Source organism: Haliotis asinina, chromosome 16 (assembly GCF_037392515.1).
Source record: "Haliotis asinina isolate JCU_RB_2024 chromosome 16, JCU_Hal_asi_v2, whole genome shotgun sequence".
Lineage (NCBI taxonomy): Eukaryota > Metazoa > Mollusca > Gastropoda > Lepetellida > Haliotidae > Haliotis > Haliotis asinina.
In genome coordinates this window covers 21,532,608-21,555,250 of record NC_090295.1, presented here as the reverse complement: position 1 = coordinate 21,555,250, position 22,643 = coordinate 21,532,608, and the positions used below count along the sequence as shown (strand labels likewise).

General features: G+C 37.5%; 1 protein-coding gene across 5 annotated transcripts in view; it reads left to right on the top strand.

Moving 5' to 3' along the window:
- The window catches only part of LOC137268256 (uncharacterized), a 32,673-nt gene that overhangs the window by 282 nt on the left and 9,748 nt on the right, over positions 1–22,643 (top strand). The window contains exons 1-2 of one of the 5 annotated variants that reach the window (XM_067802799.1): positions 88–158; positions 21,598–22,021. In XM_067802799.1, the coding sequence (XP_067658900.1) occupies positions 21,658–22,021 (364 nt within the window). In that variant the 5' untranslated portion in view covers positions 88–158; positions 21,598–21,657. Of the gene's footprint in view, positions 1–87; positions 159–321; positions 398–11,088; positions 11,208–14,965; positions 15,037–21,597; positions 22,022–22,643 lie in introns of those variants that run through there. The other 4 variants (XM_067802797.1, XM_067802796.1, XM_067802798.1 and 1 more) reach the window with 4 other exon arrangements.

Below are 22,643 nucleotides of genomic sequence, written 5' to 3'. Positions count from 1 at the left end.
TAACTCATGTTTCGCATCACTGATGACTCTAGCGGACACATATCAGTACATTATGCAGCTGACACCAAAATCAAAACTAGCTTTTCAAATGAATATTAACAGTTTGTGACCGCGACATCAGGTCAAACGTCATGCATGAATGATCAATAAGATAACAGGTAAGCTCCATCCAGCATAAATTACCGTCACGGTCAACCGCCCACAATGGCGTTGTTTGTAAATTCTTTGATATTTAGGGTGTTATTTTCGATGTGAAGTAGTATGTTTTATGTCCGATAAGGAATGGGGCGGAGATAACCAGTACTGTTACAATCTGCATACATTGAGACAACAGCTGTGCAGGAAATGCAGCTGCACACTTCAAGGCGTATTTTTACACCAGGGGTGATTAGAACAGGTTTGGACAGCTTTAGTGCAAACATGTTAAAACTATTATCAAAAACATTTTATTAATCTTTTATATTTAGATTAATACAGTGACAGAGAGTGAGACACTTAATCAATTGATTTTCAGTCATGGCCGATAAAATCATAATTGTATCAGAGCACACACAGACACATTAAGGTATGTAGGCCTCACTGAAAATCTATCTTGCATAACTTTGGACACTAGTTTTATTTGCAAATTGTTCTAAATGTATAATTATTTTATCAGTTTCCCATATATATACACACACACTGCATTAACACTGTACATATGAAATTGTGAAGATATTTAATTAATTTCTTAATGGCACATATACACCTGTGCTTCATATTTATGTCATTTGATTTGATTGAATCTGAGAATATATCTCATTTCACACACAATTTGTTTGTATTTGTTAGGGGTTTTTTTTGCAGTAGTCGGTAATATGACACCTGAATCACAGCAGTCTCTATTGAGCCTGAAATATGGCATACCAGGAGTCGATAGTGAAAGCTATATTAATGGTACGTGACAGTGGCAAGGTCACAGCTGCATGATGGGATTTCTTGGTCACGCTGGGGTCACTGGCACAGACTGAAGCCTTAGACATTTTAATCCCTTTCCTAGGCTTACATTTAATCTGAGAAATGTTGTTGTCATATTTCAAAATATTTATATGAAAAACGTATTCCAAAGGAGCCTAGAGCAAAGTTTATTTCAACGCCCTAGGGAACCTATACTTAATTATTCTGCACATTTTCCAAATGTATTCCTCAAGGTCTTGGATAGAATAATATCTAGTATTTGAAATGAACATATTTTACAGAAAAACTGTTCATAAAACTAAATCATAAAATGTAATGAAAACTAGCCCAGAGACTTTCTTCTTTTTCAGAAACTTTGGAAATCTAGACTTGCCTCATACTCAAGACTTTGTTGGATTATGAATATATTTGTTGTGTTTTATTTGTTTGTTTTATTGGTGTTATGTTCTGTGGCAAGTCAAACAATGAATCTCATATCTAAAAAAATACTTATGTGCATTCAAGGATTTATCAACTGAATGCATTTCCCAAACAAATTTGGAAATGATGAGAAGTAATCAAAATTATGTTTCTTTTCAAAAAGTCCTTTTTTTAAGTTTGAGAAGTCTTTGTGTACCCCTGTCATAAGTGAAAACTGACATAGACCCCACAAATGAAAGATTTGATTTCACAATGCCATTTAGAAAATGGTCAAATGGAACATATGTTATATTTTCGGATTACACATTCTTAGCAAAATGCAATTCTAAATCGCATTGTGTAATCAGATCCATAAAAACAGTTTTATGCAGTAACATCATGTTGAAATGGGAGATTTTTGATGACATTTGCTTTAGTCATGGGAAATAATATTGGCCTCTGAGCATAATGCACAGTGTTTCTCATTTTCATACCTGTGAAGGTCTTGGTTAGAATACTGACCATCAGTATCCCGTGTTGTAAGAGGCGACTAAGTTAATTGGATGGTCAGGCTTGGTTGACTAATGTCATCAGTTCCCAGTTGTGCAGATCAGTGTTCATGCTGTTGATCACTGGATTGCCTGGTCTGGCCATGATGATTTACAGACTGCCATCATACAGCTGGAATATCTTGCTGAGGGTAGTGTAAAACTAAACTCACTCACTCTCATTTTCAAGTTAAACTCTTTTATCATGAGGACAACTCCTGGCATCCAAGTTCAAATCCCATTGCATTCACAAGTGTCATGGCAGCAATAATTACATCATCAAGCTCTTTGCTTCACATCAGGATTCTATATTCAACATGGATAGGGTGAGGAGTGGCCATTTTAGTTTCCCCTTACTGAACTGTTTGTGATTCAAACAAATTGTCATATATTGAACGACCATGTGTGTCATACCTTTAGAGGATCCAGTTAAACTTTATACATAACTACACTTTTGTCTTTTCAATTTATTGTTTAATCTGTATGCCTGTGAACTAGAGAGCTGGATTCCCTGAACACACTCAAGACTACCGTATCATTTATCCTGGGGCTGTAAACTGCACCCACAAACATTGTTATCCAATTTCCAAATTGAAGCGTTACAATAAATAGCAAAGTTGTCACAAAAAGCTGGCTGCCATTTTACGAAACATCCTCAGTGCAAAGACTGCCGTAAGTCTGAGTTTGGGTTTGTGAGGTGTCGTAATCTTAGCGCTGAGATAAGCTTGTAAAGTGTCACCCAGGTTATTAGTTCTGGAAGTCTTGTCAGGAAAGATATCTGTTCAGTTGTTATGGTAACAAGGTCTTGAGAGTGAGTGAGTGATTGAGTTTAGTTTTACGCCACATTCAGCAATATTCCACCTATATGGCGGCAGCCTGTAAATAATCGAGTCTGGACCAGACAATCCCGTGACCAACAACATGAGCATCGATCTGCGCAATTGGGAACCGATGACATGTGTCAACCAAGTCAGCGAGCCTGACCACCGGATCCTGTTAGTCGCCTCTTACGACAAGCATAGTCGTCTTTTATGGCAAGCATGGGTTGCTGAAGACCTAACCCAGGACCTTCACAGGTCCAAGGCCTTGAGAGAGATCTGTTCATTTGCTTCATTGATTATTATCGTTCTCTGCACCTGTGCTTTGAGACTATCTCCCTTGTGCCATTAGAAGCTCTGGCACAGCTGACATTTCTAAGTCCAGACTTAAAACCCACCATTTCATAGCATGTTGCTTTTAATTTCAGCTGTAAATACTCCTGTTTGTTGTGTTTTGAGCAATGTCTTAGGGTGTGGAATAGGCACATTATATATATGCATTTATTATTCTTATTATTTTTATTATCCTTATTATTGTAACAGCCATGTCATAAGAGAAATCTCCCTGACATGATGGTCTGCTCAAGCGAGGTATCTATTCACTAGTTTCAGAGTCCAGAAATAAGAGTTCTGTTCACTAGTATATGAAGAATTAAGGCCCGTCAAGATGGGCTAGATTTATAGTTTGGTGTAAATTTTAGATGTTCCATACATTTCAGTTAATTCTTTGCATCTGGTTTGGTTAAATTCATTTTGGGCGAGTGACATTTCAAAGTTGCCCAGATGTCTGGCAGCATTTTTCGTTTATTTCATACATTGGTTGATGTGAGAACAATAACCTCAGCACCAACATTGTTTGTACAGCGGCACCTTGGTCATTAGGTCTGACAGTTCTGACAGAAAAGAGGTCTGTTCAGTCAAGGTCCTGAGAGAGATCTGTTCATTTGCTTCAAGAGCCTTATCAGGAGAGAAATCTGTTCATAATCTATGATTGTCTGTTCAGGAAAGGGATCTGTTCACACATTCACATCAGTCCTGCTCTGTTCGCACCAATATGTAAACATATCCTCAACAACAGATGTGGTCAACAAGTCATGTGATCAAAAGCCTCCTGTTTCCATAATGCATCACATGTACGTCTACAATGACCAGTCAATGTGTTCTTTGTTCGCAATTGATTCAGTAGAGTTTCATAATCTCAGATCATTTCTCTCTCGACACATGTATGAATACATTCCATGTTCTCCATCTTCAGCTGGTTTGGAGGTGTGGTAAAACACATTAATCCAAAGTTCAGAGTTAACCCATGGGGCTTTTTCTGGTTAGCCTCCTGATTTTCCCTTAAAGTGTTCAGCTCCATAGCCTCAGTGATAAATGTGACAATTCTGACATAACAAGGGAGCCCTTGCTATTAACACTAGCACGAAAATCATTGCAGCATCGATTCCTTCTGTAATGTATTGAATTTAAAGCCAAAATGATGACAGAGTAATCTCGTTACAGAGTTTAATCTTGTTAAATAAAAGAGATTTACTATTTTACGTGAATGCAGATGGATCAGTAATGATACAAATATTTATTTTGGAATTTTGATTTCCTCATTTGTCAGTAATTGGGGTTGGTCAATATCATAGTCAAATTTAAAAAGCTATCCCAGATTGTGTTAAAAAATTCTGTAAAAATAATATATCAAATCTGAAGTGTATTATTTTCTTCTCCAAAGTGTCTTCAGAATGAATAATGCTTTGAAATAGTCAGTGACGTTTGTAATATTTTTGGTACAATGTTTCAAAGTATTATTTTTGTTGATAAATGTTTGTTTGTCATTACAAAAATTATGATATATAATATTATGGAAACCGCACCAGTAAATACTCTGTTTGAGGTTGTTCGAAGATAAAAAGAAGATAATGGACTCTCTTTTGGCCCTTGGACATGGAGTAGCGTGATTTGATAAACATTTAATGTCTGAAAATGTCATATTGTTATTGTAGTTAAGGTGTCTGCTCATGACACTGAAGACAGTACTGACAGGTTTGATTCCCCACATGAGTACAATGTGTGAAGTCCATTTCTGGTGTCCCCCATCCAGATATTGCTGGAATGATGCTAAAAGCGGCATAAAACCATACTCACTAAAATTGATTATAATTGCTTGCAAGTCTGCCATTTCAGATTTTTGTGGGTATGATTGAAGTTGTAAATTAGCCATGATGGTCTGTAGTGCCAAATTTCAGGTTCAGTTTGTTTTGAGTCTTTTCTTAATTTCATTTCAATTACATTTTGAATTTGAAATGGGTCAGAACATTTAATCATCTATTTTTACAAATTTTCATGCTTCATATGAAAGAGAAAAAATACAACAGGACAACCTTTGCTTCATGTTAAATACAAAGTACGTTCTGTATTTAACACACACACACCCCACCCCCACCGTTCCAGGCATGTATAACGGGGAATATATGAAGTTTTCGCCTTGTCACCAGCCGTTTGTAATCAGTTCGTTCGTGGAGCATAAGTCAAAAAGCGTTCAATATTCTTAAACCAAAATTGGTAGATATAACAAACTAAACCTAGTGTTGTGCCTGTTTCTTTTTACAGACTTTTTGCATTTTTATTTTTCTTGGTTTCCATGGAAACATTTTGGTCTTTGTCCAATGGGAGGGATGGACTTCCGGAGCATAACTCAAAACACATTCAATATTTTTCTGAAAACTTGGTAGATATATCAGAACCTAAAGTGGTGCCTTTTGCTATTTGCAGATTTTTGTGATTTTTTCTTGTTTTCCATGGAAACATTTCAGACAGTCTCAAAAGTGAGAGGCATGCTTTGTTTCTGGAGCCCTACTCGAAAACTTCTTAAGATCTGTGAGGTGGGTAAGTGGGGTGAGTGGGGTGAGGGAGTGGGAGGAGTTTAATTCCAATTACAGCAGGGGACTTCAGAAATATACTGATTTTTGGGAATCAAACCCGGGTCTCCATTGTGATGAGCTAATGTTTCTGATCACTACACCACCCACATCACCAACTCCCTCACACACTGAACTGCTCATACAATCAGCGGGTCAATATACCTTTACTGAAATATGATTTATCAGGGCTCAGTTTGGTGCTTTGTCTGCATTATTGCAACCCAATATTACAAAGTGCAACCAATAGTCATTAGTCAACTAGCACTTGGTGCCAGTCAGTTTTTGAGTGGGTACACTTCTGAATAAAACATCTGAATAACTGCAACTACATATTGCAGTAACAGTGCAACTTCAGCATGGGTGGGGCAACTATGTTTTTATCTTAGGTTGCACCTGGTGCAAGTTGGTTAAATTGAGTGTTGTTTATATTACAGTTTTTGAAGAAAAGGAGAAAATACATTCACACAATGTATGCTCCACTCTTCTTTCTGTTCATGTCTTGATATCACAGCCAATTAATTATGACGAAGAATTTTAGTTTCTCTGCGATTCAGGTAACATGAACTGATTCATTTTACACAGAGAGAGAAGTACATTCCTGTTTCTATGGTGACAGTATCAGACTATTTTATTTATGACATATAATTTTGCAATAGATTTCATTGTGAAAACGTTGAAAATACTTGCAGTCATTCATTTTTTATGAAACGAATATACAAAAATTGATTAACGAATCATTATCTTATGAACTTTCAGATGCATTTCCGTGGCAACAGGCTTCATGTCTATTATTGATGGCTGAGTGTCACTGGTTGTTCTATTTGTCGTGTATATTGAGCTAGTCCTGTCATCTGATATTATTACAATGTTCTGCATTACATGTTGACCTTGAACTTGACTCATCTTGAGCATAATCAAAGAATCCAAACTACAAACATCCCACAAAAGTCACATTAAATACACTGTGCTATTCTGATAATTAAAGGTTTGTTTTGTGGTTTCAATGCCATAGCTCAGCAATTAGCCTCTCTCACAGTCACTGAACCATATGATTTTCCTTGCAGCCTAGCCCTCCTTGCAATGCAAAAGCCCCAAATGAGGCAAGTCTTGATTTCCCCAGGTTCTGAATCTCAGGTCTTTCTTGGGCTTCTTTTCAGGTTAATTGAGTTTATTGTCTTAAGATATATAGTCAGAGACTAAGTTTTAGTCTGCTGAGCAATTTTCCAAAAGTCTGTAAGAAAGCAAGTCTGGACAAGACAATCCACTGATCAACTGCATCAGCATCATGATGGCATGTGTCATGAAGTTGGTGACTCTGACCACCAGATGCTGTTAGTCACCTCTTATTGGTAAAGACCTGTGAAGGTCCCGGGGTAAAATAGGCCTTCAGTAACCCGTGCTTGCCATAAAAAGCAGCTGTGTTTGTCGCAAGAGGCGACTAACGGGATTGGGTGGTCAAACTCGCTGACTTGGTTGACACATGTCATCGGTTTCCAATTGCGCAGATCGATGCTGATGTTGTTGACCACTGGATCGTCTGGTCCAGACTCGATTATTTACAGGTCGCTGCCATATAGGTGGAATATTGCAGCGTAAAACTAAACTAAACTCACTCACTCACTCACTCTTACTGGTAAATGTATGAGTAAATCTATGTTTGGCTGGAAAAGAACTACTTGTACTGAGCCAGTTTCAAAATAAATTATACACCCACTTGATCTCCATCAGTTCCCACTGACACGTTGACTACCTGAAAATCAGGAGAATATACATAATTAATACACTGAAGGGCCATGCATCTGCTATTTGCACTGTTTGCAAGCATCTGCTATAATTTCCAGCTTATATAGTGAGTGCCTGTGACAATAAAATCATGTGATTAAAAATCAATCTCTTAATTAAATTTTGTAAAACATTTATCATCAGTGCTGAACCATATTTATTTCCTTTTCTGACTACCTTACTGTAATTAAAACTCCCCAAATAAAGTCTAGATTTCCTTAGGTTCTAAATGTCCCAAGTCGGTGAGCTGCTCTTAGATTTAATATTAACTATATTTTTGAGGGCACTTGGGTCACCTCGTGGTTAAAGCATTTGCTCGTCAATCATCGTCAGTTGGGTACAATGTGTGCAGCCCATTTCTGGTGTCCAATTTCTAATGTAAAATCCAACTCACTCGACATTCATTTTCAATTTAAATTGTTCTTTGTTTCATCAAAATTTATATATACAGAGACTACATGTAAGTTTTATATTCCTCAACTGACACTCATGGCTGCTGAGACTAAATCCTGTAATCCAACATGGTGTCAATATGTGTCTATACGTGTGTACAGCACAGGGTATTATTTGCTGAATCAGCTCTGTTGTACAATGTAGACATCCATATATACACTATACAACAATGGGTAGCCAGCACCGGGGTTGTATCAATATTTATATCCTGCTGGATATGCAGAGAGTGGGGTCTCCAGGCATTCGCTGAGCGATCCCATAATTAGGCTTTTTTGATATTGATGGACGTCTAGGCCACCTGGTGAAGGAGTTTTTACTTATCACCTCTCTCAGTGCCCAGATTCCAGGTGAAAATAGGTCTTCAGCAACCCAAGATTGTTGTAAGAGGCGACTAATGGGATCAGTTGGTTAGGCTCACTGACTTGGTTTACACTATACATTGTTCAGTCTGGTCGCTCGGGGCCCAAGGGTTGATGTACCTATGATGTTTGTTTATGTTCCTTGAGCCTGAAGGACCAATGAACAATGTATTTATCTTACCAAACACCTGAATATGTTAAATTTGAACTGTTTGAAGCAGAAGTACACAACATTTTGTAGCCATTACTAGATTTTGCAGACGACAAAAAAAAAAAAAGATTCAGAGTCATCTCCCATCCACTGATTTGCATTCGCAGAAAATCAGTAATTTCTGTACATCATGTGATTCAATGTTGTTTGAGATAAAGAATTACTTCAACAAAGTACTTAAAGTGAGTTTAGCATTCCCAGCGGGGTACATGGAAAATGTTCCTTGCTTCTAAGCCTCGTACATTGAAAATACTAGTAGAAGAGCGCTCAGCCTGTCAGAAAGTGACATTTATGTGTGAGGTATGATAAATGTCATTGTATCCCAACTGCATTGATTGATACTGATCACGTCTGTCAGATTGTCTGGCCCAGACTTGATTCTTAAGGTTATTTAGGTGTAAAACTGCAAAGTGTTACATCAGATAACAGCCTTATGTCATGCTATCTATATCGTTCTGTCTATTTTTTATTGTGAATAAGGAAAATACGAACCCTGCCTATTTTTAGGTTGAGGATACAACTGATGGATGTTTAACATGTTTTAGATTAGTTTGTAAAGTTCACTGCTCACTAATGTTATAATGCTATATTCATGATTAGTGTCAATCAGACTGAGGCAGGCAGACTGTCGTGCTGGGTCAATAAAACTATATATTCTGCTTGCTGGCAGGACCAGTGAGGTTTATGGTACTTGCTGTAAATTATTGAATGTGGTGATGGTTCCCACAGTCTAGTCACAAATTAGACATACAGCCCAACATCCTGTCTTCTCATTTTTTTAAGATCACGATCTTTCATGATGATGTCGGAATTTGAGCATGAAATATTATTATAAACTCCTTAGCAAAACTCAGTATTGAAATGCTACATATGATTTTCATATTGGTATAGAGACTTTGAAGATCAGGGTTAGAATTGCAGGTCTTCAGCAAACCACGCTTGTTGTAAGAGGCGACTAACAGGATTGGGTTACCAGGTTAGACTCGCTGGCTTGGCTGACACATGTCATCATATCAGAACTGCATAATATTGCATGTGCTCTGTCTAATTCGTACTAGCTTGGGACTGACTAAAAAGCCCAAATTAGACAGCAGTCTACACCAAAATTTCCAATAAAGAAGGATTACATCGGGACAGTAAGTTCAGTCCAGTAAATACAGCAGACTGAGAAAGACAGAGTCTGAGTAAAATAGACACTCAGTACACTGTAAGTTGATGCTTATGATGTTGATCACTGGATCGTCAAGTCCAAACTCAATTATTTACAGACTGCTGCCATATTACTTGAATATTGCTGAGTGCTGCATTACGCAACAACCAGCCAATCTGAATTCACTGCAGAGCATATCAGTTGAATGATTGATGATATCACTTGGTGCTCAAAGTCAAGTTCTTACATTTTCATTCAGATAACTAAAGACACAAAAAAATGCCTTTTCTCTGAAAATGTATAAATTTGACAGAAACAGTAACAGGCTGCTAATTTGATCTGGCGATATACTCTGTATAGTCCTCCAGTTGAGCTGCTCAGCTCAGTACCTCAGCCCTGAACATGTGTACACCAGCTGCTGCCTTCCAATAAGTGTAGTTCATTACAACAATTTCTATACAACTTTCAGAGTTGATCCAGATGGCTGCTACCATAGTTGTAGTAATAAAGGTCCATGGTATTGGTTACTGGCTTCATGGTTTTCAAGAGATGTATTGATATCAGCAGGTTTCCTTTTAATGTTCTCAATACTTTCAAATCATCAAAACAAGAATATATTTTCTTCCAATTTTTCATCAGAATCATAGTAATATATTATCACTTGCATATAGGTGTAGACATTTCATTTGCAGCAGTGAGGTAGCGTAGTGGTTAAAGCGTTTGCTCATCATGCTGAAAACCTGGGTTCGATTCCCCACATGGGTACAATAAGTGGAAACGTTTTTTGGTGTTCCTGCTGTGATCGTGGTGGAATATTACAAAAAGTAGTGTTAAACCAAACCGCTCGCTCACGAACGAACGAACGAACTCACGAGAATGAAAACAATGGAAGACAAAAGTGAGGGATTATTATGCTGGAAACAGTAAACACTGAAGTTTTATGTTATGACTAGACACTCTTAGATTCAACAGTTCCAGCCAACTGATCTTCAGCATCCCATGCTTGCCAAAAGAGGCAACTAATGGGATCGGGTGGTCAGTCATGCTGACTTTGTTGACACATGTCATTGTGTCCCAGTTGTGTAGACTGATGGTCATGCTATTGATCACAAGATTGTCTGAACCAGACTTGATTATTTAGGCATATTGCTGGAATATTCCTGAGTGCCACGTTAAGCAGCCAAACCAAACTTCAGACATTAAAGACTTGTGCAGTGTTCATTATACTAAATATGGTAAACTGCTTTGAGTAGTTGTGTCATGACTGTGTGTAAATATATACCAATTTCAACTGCAGCTGGATTAACATGTTTAGTTTTTTTTTGTTGTTGTTGGTATCGATACAGAAACTTTATTGAATAATGTTGCAGCATTACAATACACGTTACGGCAGCACCAATAACATCCAAATTAAATGTGAATGAGCATTTATTTGCTTGAATACGGTAAATTGTTTAGTTGTGTTGTCATACATCATGTGTGCGTTTAGTCAGGGTTCTGATAACACTAGCAGCTTAGTTGGAAGATGCATGGGAATATGTCTGTAAAGGTGAATCCCCGAGTCATCAGTTTTCTCCTCGTGCCTTTGTTCATTATTCAGCAGTATTGATGCAGCCCACAAGTAGGTATTGATTCTCATGGTAAATGAGTATCCAGTGTAATAAGTGTACTGCAGTTTGTACGTACCTGGGTGCTCCTTTCTGTGCTGATGAGGGTGATGGTGACACTCACTGGCAGGGTGGTGCAGATGACAGATGGGTGTGCCAGTGTGGTGGGTAGGGGTGTTGTCAGATATGGGTGGGGTGGGGATGGGTTGGTAAAGCAGGTAAGTGATGAGGGGATGGGGATGAAGGTGATGATGGTGGGGGAGCTGGTAGGGGATGGTGTGGTTGGGTGGTGGTGATGATGGGTGGGTGGAAGTGATGGCTGGTCGGGGGTGACATGATGACGGGGAAGGGGTAGAGGTGATGATGGGGGTGGGTGGGGTGGAGGTGATGACTGATGAATGTGGATATGGACGTCATATTGGCATTATTCCAGCCATATAATCACATGATAATTTCCGATTTCATACACATGTTTTAAGATGTTAAATACAAAGAACAAATAAGTTTTATTTTGGAAACATACATAGTCATTACATCATTATTTAAAAACAAATATTCAAAACACCAAATTCAAAAGCAGATGACTTATGGGAGGAGGCAAGGACTGGTGGTTGATGTGACCAATTAAAGGATTGGACAACTGGGTGTTTTAAAAGCAGTCAGTGGCTGTGAGACACACATATGTAGGTGTTGAGTGATAACTATTGATGATGCCTGATAAATGATTAAACAGATTTCATTCCTTAGAGGATGACAAACATTGGAAGGAAAAGCTGAAGTCAACTGCGGTATATCATGCAATGTCAGAGCCATTATCAATATTTCAGAGTGTCTTGTGTCTGTCTGAGCATATTTAACCACAAATATTGTCTGTACAACCATTAGTACAGGGTTTGGTCAATATCTCTATCTGATAACTGTCACAGTTAATTTGGACCGCAGATAAATTTTCCCACATTTCATATTCAGTAATATTAATGCTGGAAATTAGTTCATCTTTCATGGAGTAGTCTGTCACACAGGCCCTGAAAGAAATACATACAAGAAACACCAAGAAAGTCGATAATGTCAAGCAAGCCTCATGTAATATTACTTATATTTGAATATGGAGAATGTCTCTCAGGACCATTTTATAGTACGTCCGTTAAAATCATTTGAGAACTGATTTTTTTTTTAAAGCATCTTCATGTCAGACTAGATGTTAGCCCATTCAGAAAGATAATAAAAAAAACATTCAAATTTATCAAGCATTTGTGACTTACGCACGTCATTGTCAGGCTAAAACAGGGAGTGCATCTCATATTATACATGAACTCCAATCAGTTATCTCCCTTCTCTCATTTCATGAGAAAAGCAAACAACATGCATAAACCAGGTGAAAGGCCCCACCTTAAAACAGTGTAGGCAAATGAATATATATCACAGCAGTTATGCCCCTTTGATCGTGAATAGCTGTCAGAAGACTGTGCATATGAATGTACATGTCTTATGTAGGTTACTGTTTGGACTGGCAATTCTGACTCAACCTCTTGATGTGAAATGTGTACCTCTTCACAAAGATATGTTTTCCTTATCCTCTCGATGTATAAGTCATGTTTAACCATTAACTGATCACATGAATTGTACTGAATAAACATAGTCCATGATAAACATAATAAGTACATGTATGCTGCTGCATAATCATTTGTATATTACCCTGCAAATTTCTTTGTGGGTCATTCTCTTTAACTTTTTGAAGACTGTTCTGTATGACAATGAGTAGTTTGTGCTAATTATAAAAATTAGCAGATTGCAACCATTGGCAGATTGTCCTGTGCAATTACAAGGTGATTGTTTTATATTAACATTAGCAGATTGTCCTTTGCAGCCATAGTAGATTGTCCTATATAATACTTAGCAAATAGTCCTTTACAACAATTAGCAGATTGTCCTTTGCAGCCATAGTAGATTGTCCTATATAATACTTAACAAATAGTTCTTTACAACAATTAGCAGATTGTCCTTTGCAGCCATAGTAGATTGTCCTATATAATACTTAACAAATAGTTCTTTACAACAATTAGCAGATTGTCCTTTGCAGCCATAGTAGATTGTCCTATATAATACTTAGCAAATAGTCCTTTACAACAATTAGCAGATTGTCCTTTGCAGCCATAGTAGATTGTCCTATATAATACTTAACAAATAGTTCTTTACAACAATTAGCAGATTGTCCTTTGCAGCCATAGTAGATTGTCCTATATAATACTTAACAAATAGTTCTTTACAACAATTAGCAGATTGTCCTTTGCAGCCATAGTAGATTGTCCTATATAATACTTAGCAAATAGTCCTTTACAACAATTAGCAGATTGTCCTTTGCAGCCATAGTAGATTGTCCTATATAATACTCAGCAAATAGTCCATAGTAGATTGTCCTATATAATACTTAGCAAATAGTCCTTTACAACAATTAGCAGACTGTCCTTTGCAGACACTGGAAGATTTTCCTACATGCGAATAAGGTGATTGTTTTATACAACAATTTGTACATTGTCTTATGAAGCCATAAGTAGATTGTCCTGTGCACCATCAGTAGATTGTCCTTTGCAGCCATTAGAAGATCTTCCTATATATAACTAAGCAGTTTTTCCTATATGTAGATTGTCCAATGTTGCCACAAGTAGATTGTGCAGTATAAACACTAGCAGATTGTCCTCTGTGACCATTATTAAATTTAAATTATCCAACACAAATAACTTTAGATTATCCTCTGTAACATCAGAAGGATGTCTTATATATTATCTGACTGTCCTGATTAATCATTGGTTAAATGATGAACATGTCAGATAAACAAAGAAATAAATGAAAAACATAGATGAGTCAGTTTATCAACTTGTCATCAGTCAAACCCCAAAACTGTTAGAGTGAAGACATTGCTGTTATATCATCTAATAACCATCTTGGCCCCTTGTTTTAAACCAAAACAAATGGATAATACTGACTTAGCTATTTGCAAAAATTTAGCACTGTTGGAAGGATTTCTCTTATTTTATAACTGAATAAAAATGTTGCACCAGTTTACTGTTTTAATGAGTGACGTGATTTTTAAAACATGAAGGGTATCTAAAAGCGTAGATACAGAAATGAAAATAGAAATCCCCACTTAGTTTCAAATGTATGGGTATCATACAAACATGGCCAAGAGCTTATCTGGAGTTCTGCTTCACTATCTTAGTTTGCATATATTAATGTCATTCAATTCAGTGTTCATTGATACCACCAAAATACTTATCATGGGTGTGAAATTAAGTCATGTTTGTGTATACACTCCTTCACTTCTGGCCTAGAGCAGCTAAATTTAACAAACCGCATTAGGAATCATGAAAAAAAAAAAATCTCTGTTCAGAACGGTGCATGCATACAATGCACATAGTTGGTGGTAGATAGGATTTACACATCAAATCCCCACTGCATACGCTTGCAATAGTAACATGTCTTCCCTCAATGGGTCAGCTTAATTTCCGTTCATCTAACAACTGGCCAAAGTGAATGTTGTAAGATGGTTGTTTATGTGTAAGTGAACTTTCTCCAAGTGTTGACTGAGTGGGATATCCCTGATACTGTTGGAGAGGATATTGACATTTTGTTGACCTGACAGTTCCCTTTTACAACAGCCTTTCACCACTGTAGTTAGCTGTAAGGCTGGGTCAGCTGGTTATTCAGCCGTGAATCTCTTGCCAGTACATGCTCAATGTAGAAGCTGAGTATATGTCATACAGATTTGCTACAACTGACATTGTGTGGGGGAGGGCTTGTGTATGCTTGGCATGTGTACGTGAAGGTATTGCTTTTGGGACAGCTGTGAGTATTAGAATGAGACAAGACAAGAGAGGTGGTAATATCAGATTGTATATAAAGCATGTGACCTGTCTGAATATGTCATCCTGCCCCAAAGGAAAATGTCATAGTTTACACATACAAGCAGGGTTTCACTTTGACTTACAAACATTGTATATAATGTTTTAATGTTTTGTTATTATAGCAGGCAAAAATGTTTATATATTATTGGCAAATTCCTCCCATGAAAAAATCATGGTGGGCAGAGAGCAAAGTTCCTGTGAGCAAAGTTCCATTCAGCAGGTAACCCCCAGTTATTCATTTTGAGGGTTCTTGCAGACAGTATAGGGTTGCCACAGTTTAGTGGTTTCAGATATTGGGTGTTCTGGGTTCTGGGCTCGCTGCTAACTAGTGATGTTGGAGAAGGTGAGGCAGGAATATTTAAGGTGATGTGGGTATACTCCCCGGTGAAATAATGGCGTAGATAACTGTTTTGATCAGTTCTTTAGTGCCCCGAATGAATCATTGATCATGTGGTCTGATGGATCAAATGATGTACGTAACTGCTTTGAAACAACCAACCAAATACTCAGCAAAGTCATAGATGTGTTGTTGGAACACTGTGAATCTCGCAGGACACAGTGAATTTTTCCTCCGTTCATTCTCTACATTTGTGTGGAGTGGATGTACGTTTGCGTATTGAGTATACAAGGAATCTGTTGATGATTGACAGGTTGTGTCGGGAAAAGAAACCTTACCAAATTTCCCTGAGACCTCAGTAGCAGTAAGTGGACAACAGTTAGTGGTTCTGTCTGTACTTCATTGGTTCGAAACAACATTCATAGATTTACTTAACTATCAATACAAAATTCACCGTCCACATGACAACTGCAAACTTAGTGATCCTGATGAATGTTTACTAGTCAAGGACCACAAGACCAGCATAGACTTTGCACTCTGTTGTCTTGAGGGTGCCTGAGTATTGTTTTTACAAAACAACAGCAATTTCTTTCGTAAAAATATTTTCCATATTACTTATGGTATTGAACTTTGGGTCACGTACCAGGTGCTCAGACAGTGGCAGTAATGTTTGTGTTAATGTGTCTGCTGACCGGAGCATTACCCACAATGCTCAGGAATTCGCAAGCTCTATGGACTGACTAATTTCTGAACAGCTGTCTGAGAGCAACATGACACATTATGCTTGTGTTGGTACAACTGGACTTGACAAGACTGATTTTATTTATATCATCATAATTTCTGCTGCCATTTTATAGGTTCTCAGTTTTAGGTCAGAGTCATAATTCATTTTTTAATTTTTATTGTGGTGCAAATATTCATTGATGTGCATTTACATGAAACGATTTTGATGAACTGAAATGTTATGAAAAGATGTTCACACACTATACGATTAACATGATTAAACAATTGATGTGATTAATAGCATTATCATTCCAAGAGGAAACAAATGTCATATGTTGTCCTACAAATATTAGGCACAGTTATCATCTTCATCATGGAACTGACGTCTTGTTTGCGCAGTTTCAAGCAAAAATAAATATTTCAGTACTCTCTCCCTCATATAATCCGAATGGTTGAAAATCATTATTAAATGGGATTGAAATCGGAGAAAGTTTGGAGCACTGTTTGTTTTGTAACATTTATGTTTCGTATAATTGCATCATGTCATTGTCGACAGCATATTTTAGATATTGAGTTTGCCTCAGCAGAAAATCTGCAGAACTGATGCCATGAAAATAGAAGATAAATACAATATGAGATTATATTTGAAAAAGATTCATGGGTATCAAATATCACTTTTGAAATTGCCAAACGTTTAGGAAATGTTGCCATGGTTCGAGTTTGTGTGCAAGGGTTTACCGAGATCTGTGAGGTACTTGAATTTAAAGTTGTCTGATGAAAAGTGTGCAGTTAACCTTCAAAGTCCTGGAATGTTACAGACAGTACATAAAAAGTACCAAATGTAAGAAATATTACCCTTGATATGACAAAATTGCTTCTGACAATTATCATAACGTGAGCTTGACAAGCTGAGTGAGTGAGTGAGTTTAGTTTTATTCTGTTGCTGCAGTATTCCAGCAATATCATGGTGGGGGACAACAGAAATGGATTTCATACATTGTACCATTACGGGGAATTGAACCCAGGTCCTTGACATGATAAGCAAACACTGCAACCACCACCCCTAGGACAAAGTGTTCACTTTTAACTAAGGAAAAGACAGTGTTCATATGTTTTATGTTAATTCCAGTGCTCATTCTATAACTAAATGTATACTGCACAGCAAAAGAAACGCAAGTTTAAAAAAAATCTCATAACAGTAAGTGTTCATATTTATGTCTTTAAGTTAGAATCTTTGCATTTCTTTTGCTGTTCAGTATAGTGTAATTATTACATTTCAATGGATATAAGCAAAAACTGTGTTACATTAATTTTTTGTAGTAAACATTCCTAAAGATAGCTCAGTCTAACAAGTATTTCCTTAAAATATTAGGCATACTTTCTCAGCAGGAAAGAAAGCACCATCAAAGAAAATGATTCCAAATTACATGTCAAGAGGATTATAGAGCCTAGATTTTTTGCTTGAATGAGGATGAATAAACGCTCTGAATAACACGTCTGCCATTAAGCTGCCTGCTTTAACTGTTACCTGAACGGTTACGCCATCAAAATTACACGTTACAGGGTTACAGATCAGCACTTTAAGCAGTGTTTTGTCATAAGCGTTACAGGCAGTGTTACATCATTAGTGCTACATGCAGGAACATGTGAAGGACCAGGATGGAATAGGCCTTCAGCAACCCATGCTTGCCACAAAAGGCGACTACGCCTGTCATAAGAGGTGACTAATGAGATCGGGTGGTTAGGCTAGCTGACTTAGATGACAAATGTAAACAGTTCCCAATTGTGCAGATTGATGCTCATGTTGTTGATCACTGGATTGTCTGGTCCAGATTTGATTATTTACAGATCGCCGCCATATAGCTGGAATATTACTGAGTGCAGTGTAAAACTAAACTCACTCATTCACTCTTTTTATAAATCCTGTACAAAAGATTTCCCATTTACAATACCATCTCCAAATAGCATAAAACTCACTCACTCACTCACTCACTCACTCACTCACTCACTCACTCACTCACTCACTCACTCAGTTTGATTCTGTGTGATATTGATGGATATATATTGTATGGTGTTCTCTATTAAACACTGCTGCTCCAATATTCCCCTGTTATAACGTAGGGCCAGTTTGTGTTGGTTGTCTGGCAGTATTGTAGAAAACACCTGAAGTAAACTGGTTATGATCATGTTCAAAGGAATCATAAGTTGAAGTCCATAACAACTCTTCATTATTCGCCTTTCATCCACATTTCAAATTACACAGCGAGCTGTGTTTGTGAAGTAGTTCATCAAAAAACAAAAAACACCCTCTTGAACTCATTTAAACATGTTGGACAAGAACATTTTTAGCCTGTTCGCTTTGTATCTCAGTGAAAGTAGTTCCCGTGAAGGGACCAAATTTTCATATTTCTCAGATGATGATTTACATATTCATTGTTTTGGATTACCATACTGTTAACGACCCATGAAGGTCCCGGGGTAGCAAAGGCCTTCAGCAACCCATGCTTGCCACAAAAGGCAGCTATGCTTGTCATAAGAGGCGACTAACGGGATCGGGTGGTCAGACTCGCTGACTTGGTTGACACATGTCATCGGTTCCCCAATTACGCAGATCGATGCTCGTGTTGATGACAGTCTAAGGAAACTTATCCTCAGTACTTTTCGTTACACTCCACTTCTGATGTGATTCTTCAAAGGCATTTAGAAGTTGGTAGTAGTAATACAGGACAAATTTTATGGATAGCAACTTCTTGAGTTTATTTTCACGACGTTTCAGGGCTTATCCTAGCCCCCTCATCAGGTTGAGCTGAACTGAACAGTAAGGCTAACTGTTAACTCTGCCCATGACCTCACAATGCTTATGATGTCACAATGCTATGACAACATGATACCAGTAGCTAACAGGAATGCTATGACAACATAATAGAATTAGTAGTGAATGGTTACAACTAACACAATTCATAGAATGAATACATCTTATTTTGTATATATAGTAGTGTTGTTGGATTAAATTAGAAATGACAGATCACTATTATACCAAATTGTAAGTTTGGACATGTACAAAGATTTTTGTTGGTCTCTTTACTACGATCAACAGAGATCTAGGGGTTTACCTCCCTAGTGCCTGGTGCATCACCAAAAAAATCGTAGTAAAGAGACTGACAAGGGCACCCATGGATGAATAATAACTTCTATGTACTATTAACAGTATTACTTTACTTGCTGTACATGCATTACATGTATCAAAAAATCTTTTGTAGAGGATACTAAACTACCTTCTGTGTACTACATAGAGGATACTAAACTACCTTCTGTGTACTACATAGAGGATACTAAACTACCTTCCGTGTAATACATAGAGGATACTAAACTACCTTCTGTGTACTACATAGAGGATACTAAACTACCTTCTGTGTACTACATAGAGGATACTAAACTACCTTCTGTGTACTACATAGAGGATACTAAACTACCTTCTGTGTACTACATAGAGGATACTAAACTACCTTCCGTGTAATACATAGAGGATACTAAACTACCTTCTGTGTACTACATAGAGGATACTAAACTACCTTCCGTGTAATACATAGAGGATACTAAACTACCTTCTGTGTACTACATAGAGGATACTAAACTACCTTCTGTGTACTACATAGAGGATACTAAACTACCTTCTGTGTACTACATAGAGGATACTAAACTACCTTCTGTGTACTACATAGAGGATACTAAACTACCTTCTGTGTACTACATAGAGGATACTAAACTACCTTCTGTGTACTACATAGAGGATACTAAACTACCTTCTGTGTACTACATAGAGGATACTAAACTACCTTCTGTGTACTACATAGAGGATACTAAACTACCTTCCGTTTACTACATAGAGGATACTAAACTACCTTCTGTGTACTACATAGAGGATACTAAACTACCTTCTGTGTACTACATAGAGGATACTAAACTACCTTCTGTGTACTACATAGAGGATACTAAACGACCTTCTGTGTACTACATAGAGGATACTAAACTACCTTCTGTGTACTACATAGAGGATACTAAACTACCTTCTGTGTACTACATAGAGGATACTAAACTACCTTCTGTGTAATACATAGAGGATACTAAACTACCTTCCGTGTAATACATAGAGGATACTAAACTACCTTCTGTGTACTACATAGAGGATACTAAACTACCTTCTGTGTACTACATAGAGGATACTAAACTACCTTCCGTGTAATACATAGAGGATACTAAACTACCTTCCGTGTAATACATAGAGGATACTAAACTACCTTCTGTGTACTACATAGAGGATACTAAACTACCTTCTGTGTACTACATAGAGGATACTAAACTACCTTCTGTGTAATACATAGAGGATACTAAACTACCTTCTGTGTAATACATAGAGGATACTAAACTACCTTCTGTGTACTACATAGAGGATACTAAACTACCTTCTGTGTACTACATAGAGGATACTAAACTACCTTCCGTGTACTACATAGAGGATACTAAACTACCTTCTGTGTACTACATAGAGGATACTAAACTACCTTCTGTGTACTACATAGAGGATACTAAACTACCTTCTGTGTACTACATAGAGGATACTAAACTACCTTCTGTGTACTACATAGAGGATACTAAACTACCTTCTGTGTACTACATAGAGGATACTAAACTACCTTCCGTGTACTACATAGAGGATACTAAACTACCTTCTGTGTACTACATAGAGGATACTAAACTACCTTCTGTGTACTACATAGAGGATACTAAACTACCTTCTGTGTACTACATAGAGGATACTAAACTACCTTCTGTGTACTACATAGAGGATACTAAACTACCTTCCGTGTAATACATAGAGGATACTAAACTACCTTCCGTGTAATACATAGAGGATACTAAACTACCTTCCGTGTAATACATAGAGGATACTAAACGACCTTCCGTGTAATACATAGAGGATACTAAACTACCTTCTGTGTACTACATAGAGGATACTAAACGACCTTCCGTGTAATACATAGAGGATACTAAACGACCTTCCGTGTAATACATAGAGGATACTAAACGACCTTCCGTGTAATACCATTTTTATTAAACGAGTTGATACTAAATCTTTAACGAGTTTAATAAAAATGATATTTCACGGAAGTGTGTTTTGTATTCTGTTTATTACTCGCCAACATAAATTGACAGAAACTGCCGCGAAGTTCCTTACAGCGTGATCACTCTCAGCATTCTGCGAGTCAAGCAAGGGCTAGTAAAATTGCGACATCGGCAATAGCATTGTGACGTCACAACTTTGAACCATTTTGATGTCATACATCCAGCGGTATTACACTAGTGCAATATTGCCTTAAAAATATTACACTGCAGTATCTTTAACGGGCAAGTAATAAAATGATGTATTTTCATTCTTTTCAGGTGATCATCCCATGTGAAGCCATATCCTCACAGGACAAGTCTATTCATTACATTTGAATCATGGAGATGCAAAACATGGACTGGTCCATCATTCTCATCATCGTCATCATCATCTTACTGCTGTACTTCGTCTGCATGCGACGCCGCAGGAGGGTTGTCGCCCAACCTGTTGTCGTGAAAGATGAGGTGACATCCTCTAAGTCAACCCTTATAGAAGAAACTATCACATCGTCGACGTCCTCAAGGACTTATTCAAGTTACAATGATGGGAAGTTTGACAAGGTGGATGGGACACACAAAAACAGAATGCAGGCGTTGCTTCGTACTAAAGACATCAAGAGTGTGTCCGAACAGTTCAAGTCTCTCGGCGAGGTTGGAGACGCCATCAGAGAGGCTGGGCTTGAGAAATGTAACCTGATATTTGGTAAGTCTGTTTGTTTGTTGTGAAGGTTTTGTGATATAGTATTTGTACAGCAACAAAATTAACAGTTTGTCATTTCTTCTTTGTCGCCTTGTAACCATCATAATTGCTGCAAGGCAAAGAATTGGTTGGTTCGTTTTTAAACTCAGGAACTTTCTACCTATGTGACTATAAATAATTGACTCTGAATGAGACAATCCAGTGATCAACATCATGAACATTGATCTACACAACTGGATTACCATGAAACCAACCAAGTCAGCGAACCTGACCACCTGATTATGTTAGTCACTGCTAAATATGTCAAACATGGATTGCTGAAGACCAGTTCTAACCTGGATCTTCACGGGTTTGATATTCAGTATGTGTCTGAATATTTAGCTTAGTTTATCCAGAACCTGTGAAGGAACTCAGTCTTTGAAAATCATTCACACGCATATTTTCTCAAAAGATCAGGATGATGTGTGTTTGTCAAAAGCCAAGGAAGGTAACTCCCAATTACACTTCTTGTTAAGACCAGGTCCATAATATTCCAGGTTTTCAAATATGTTAATAATTTGCTGGGGACGGAAACTACTAATATTCTAACTATTGTATAGTGGTGGTTATATTGCAGGTATATGCA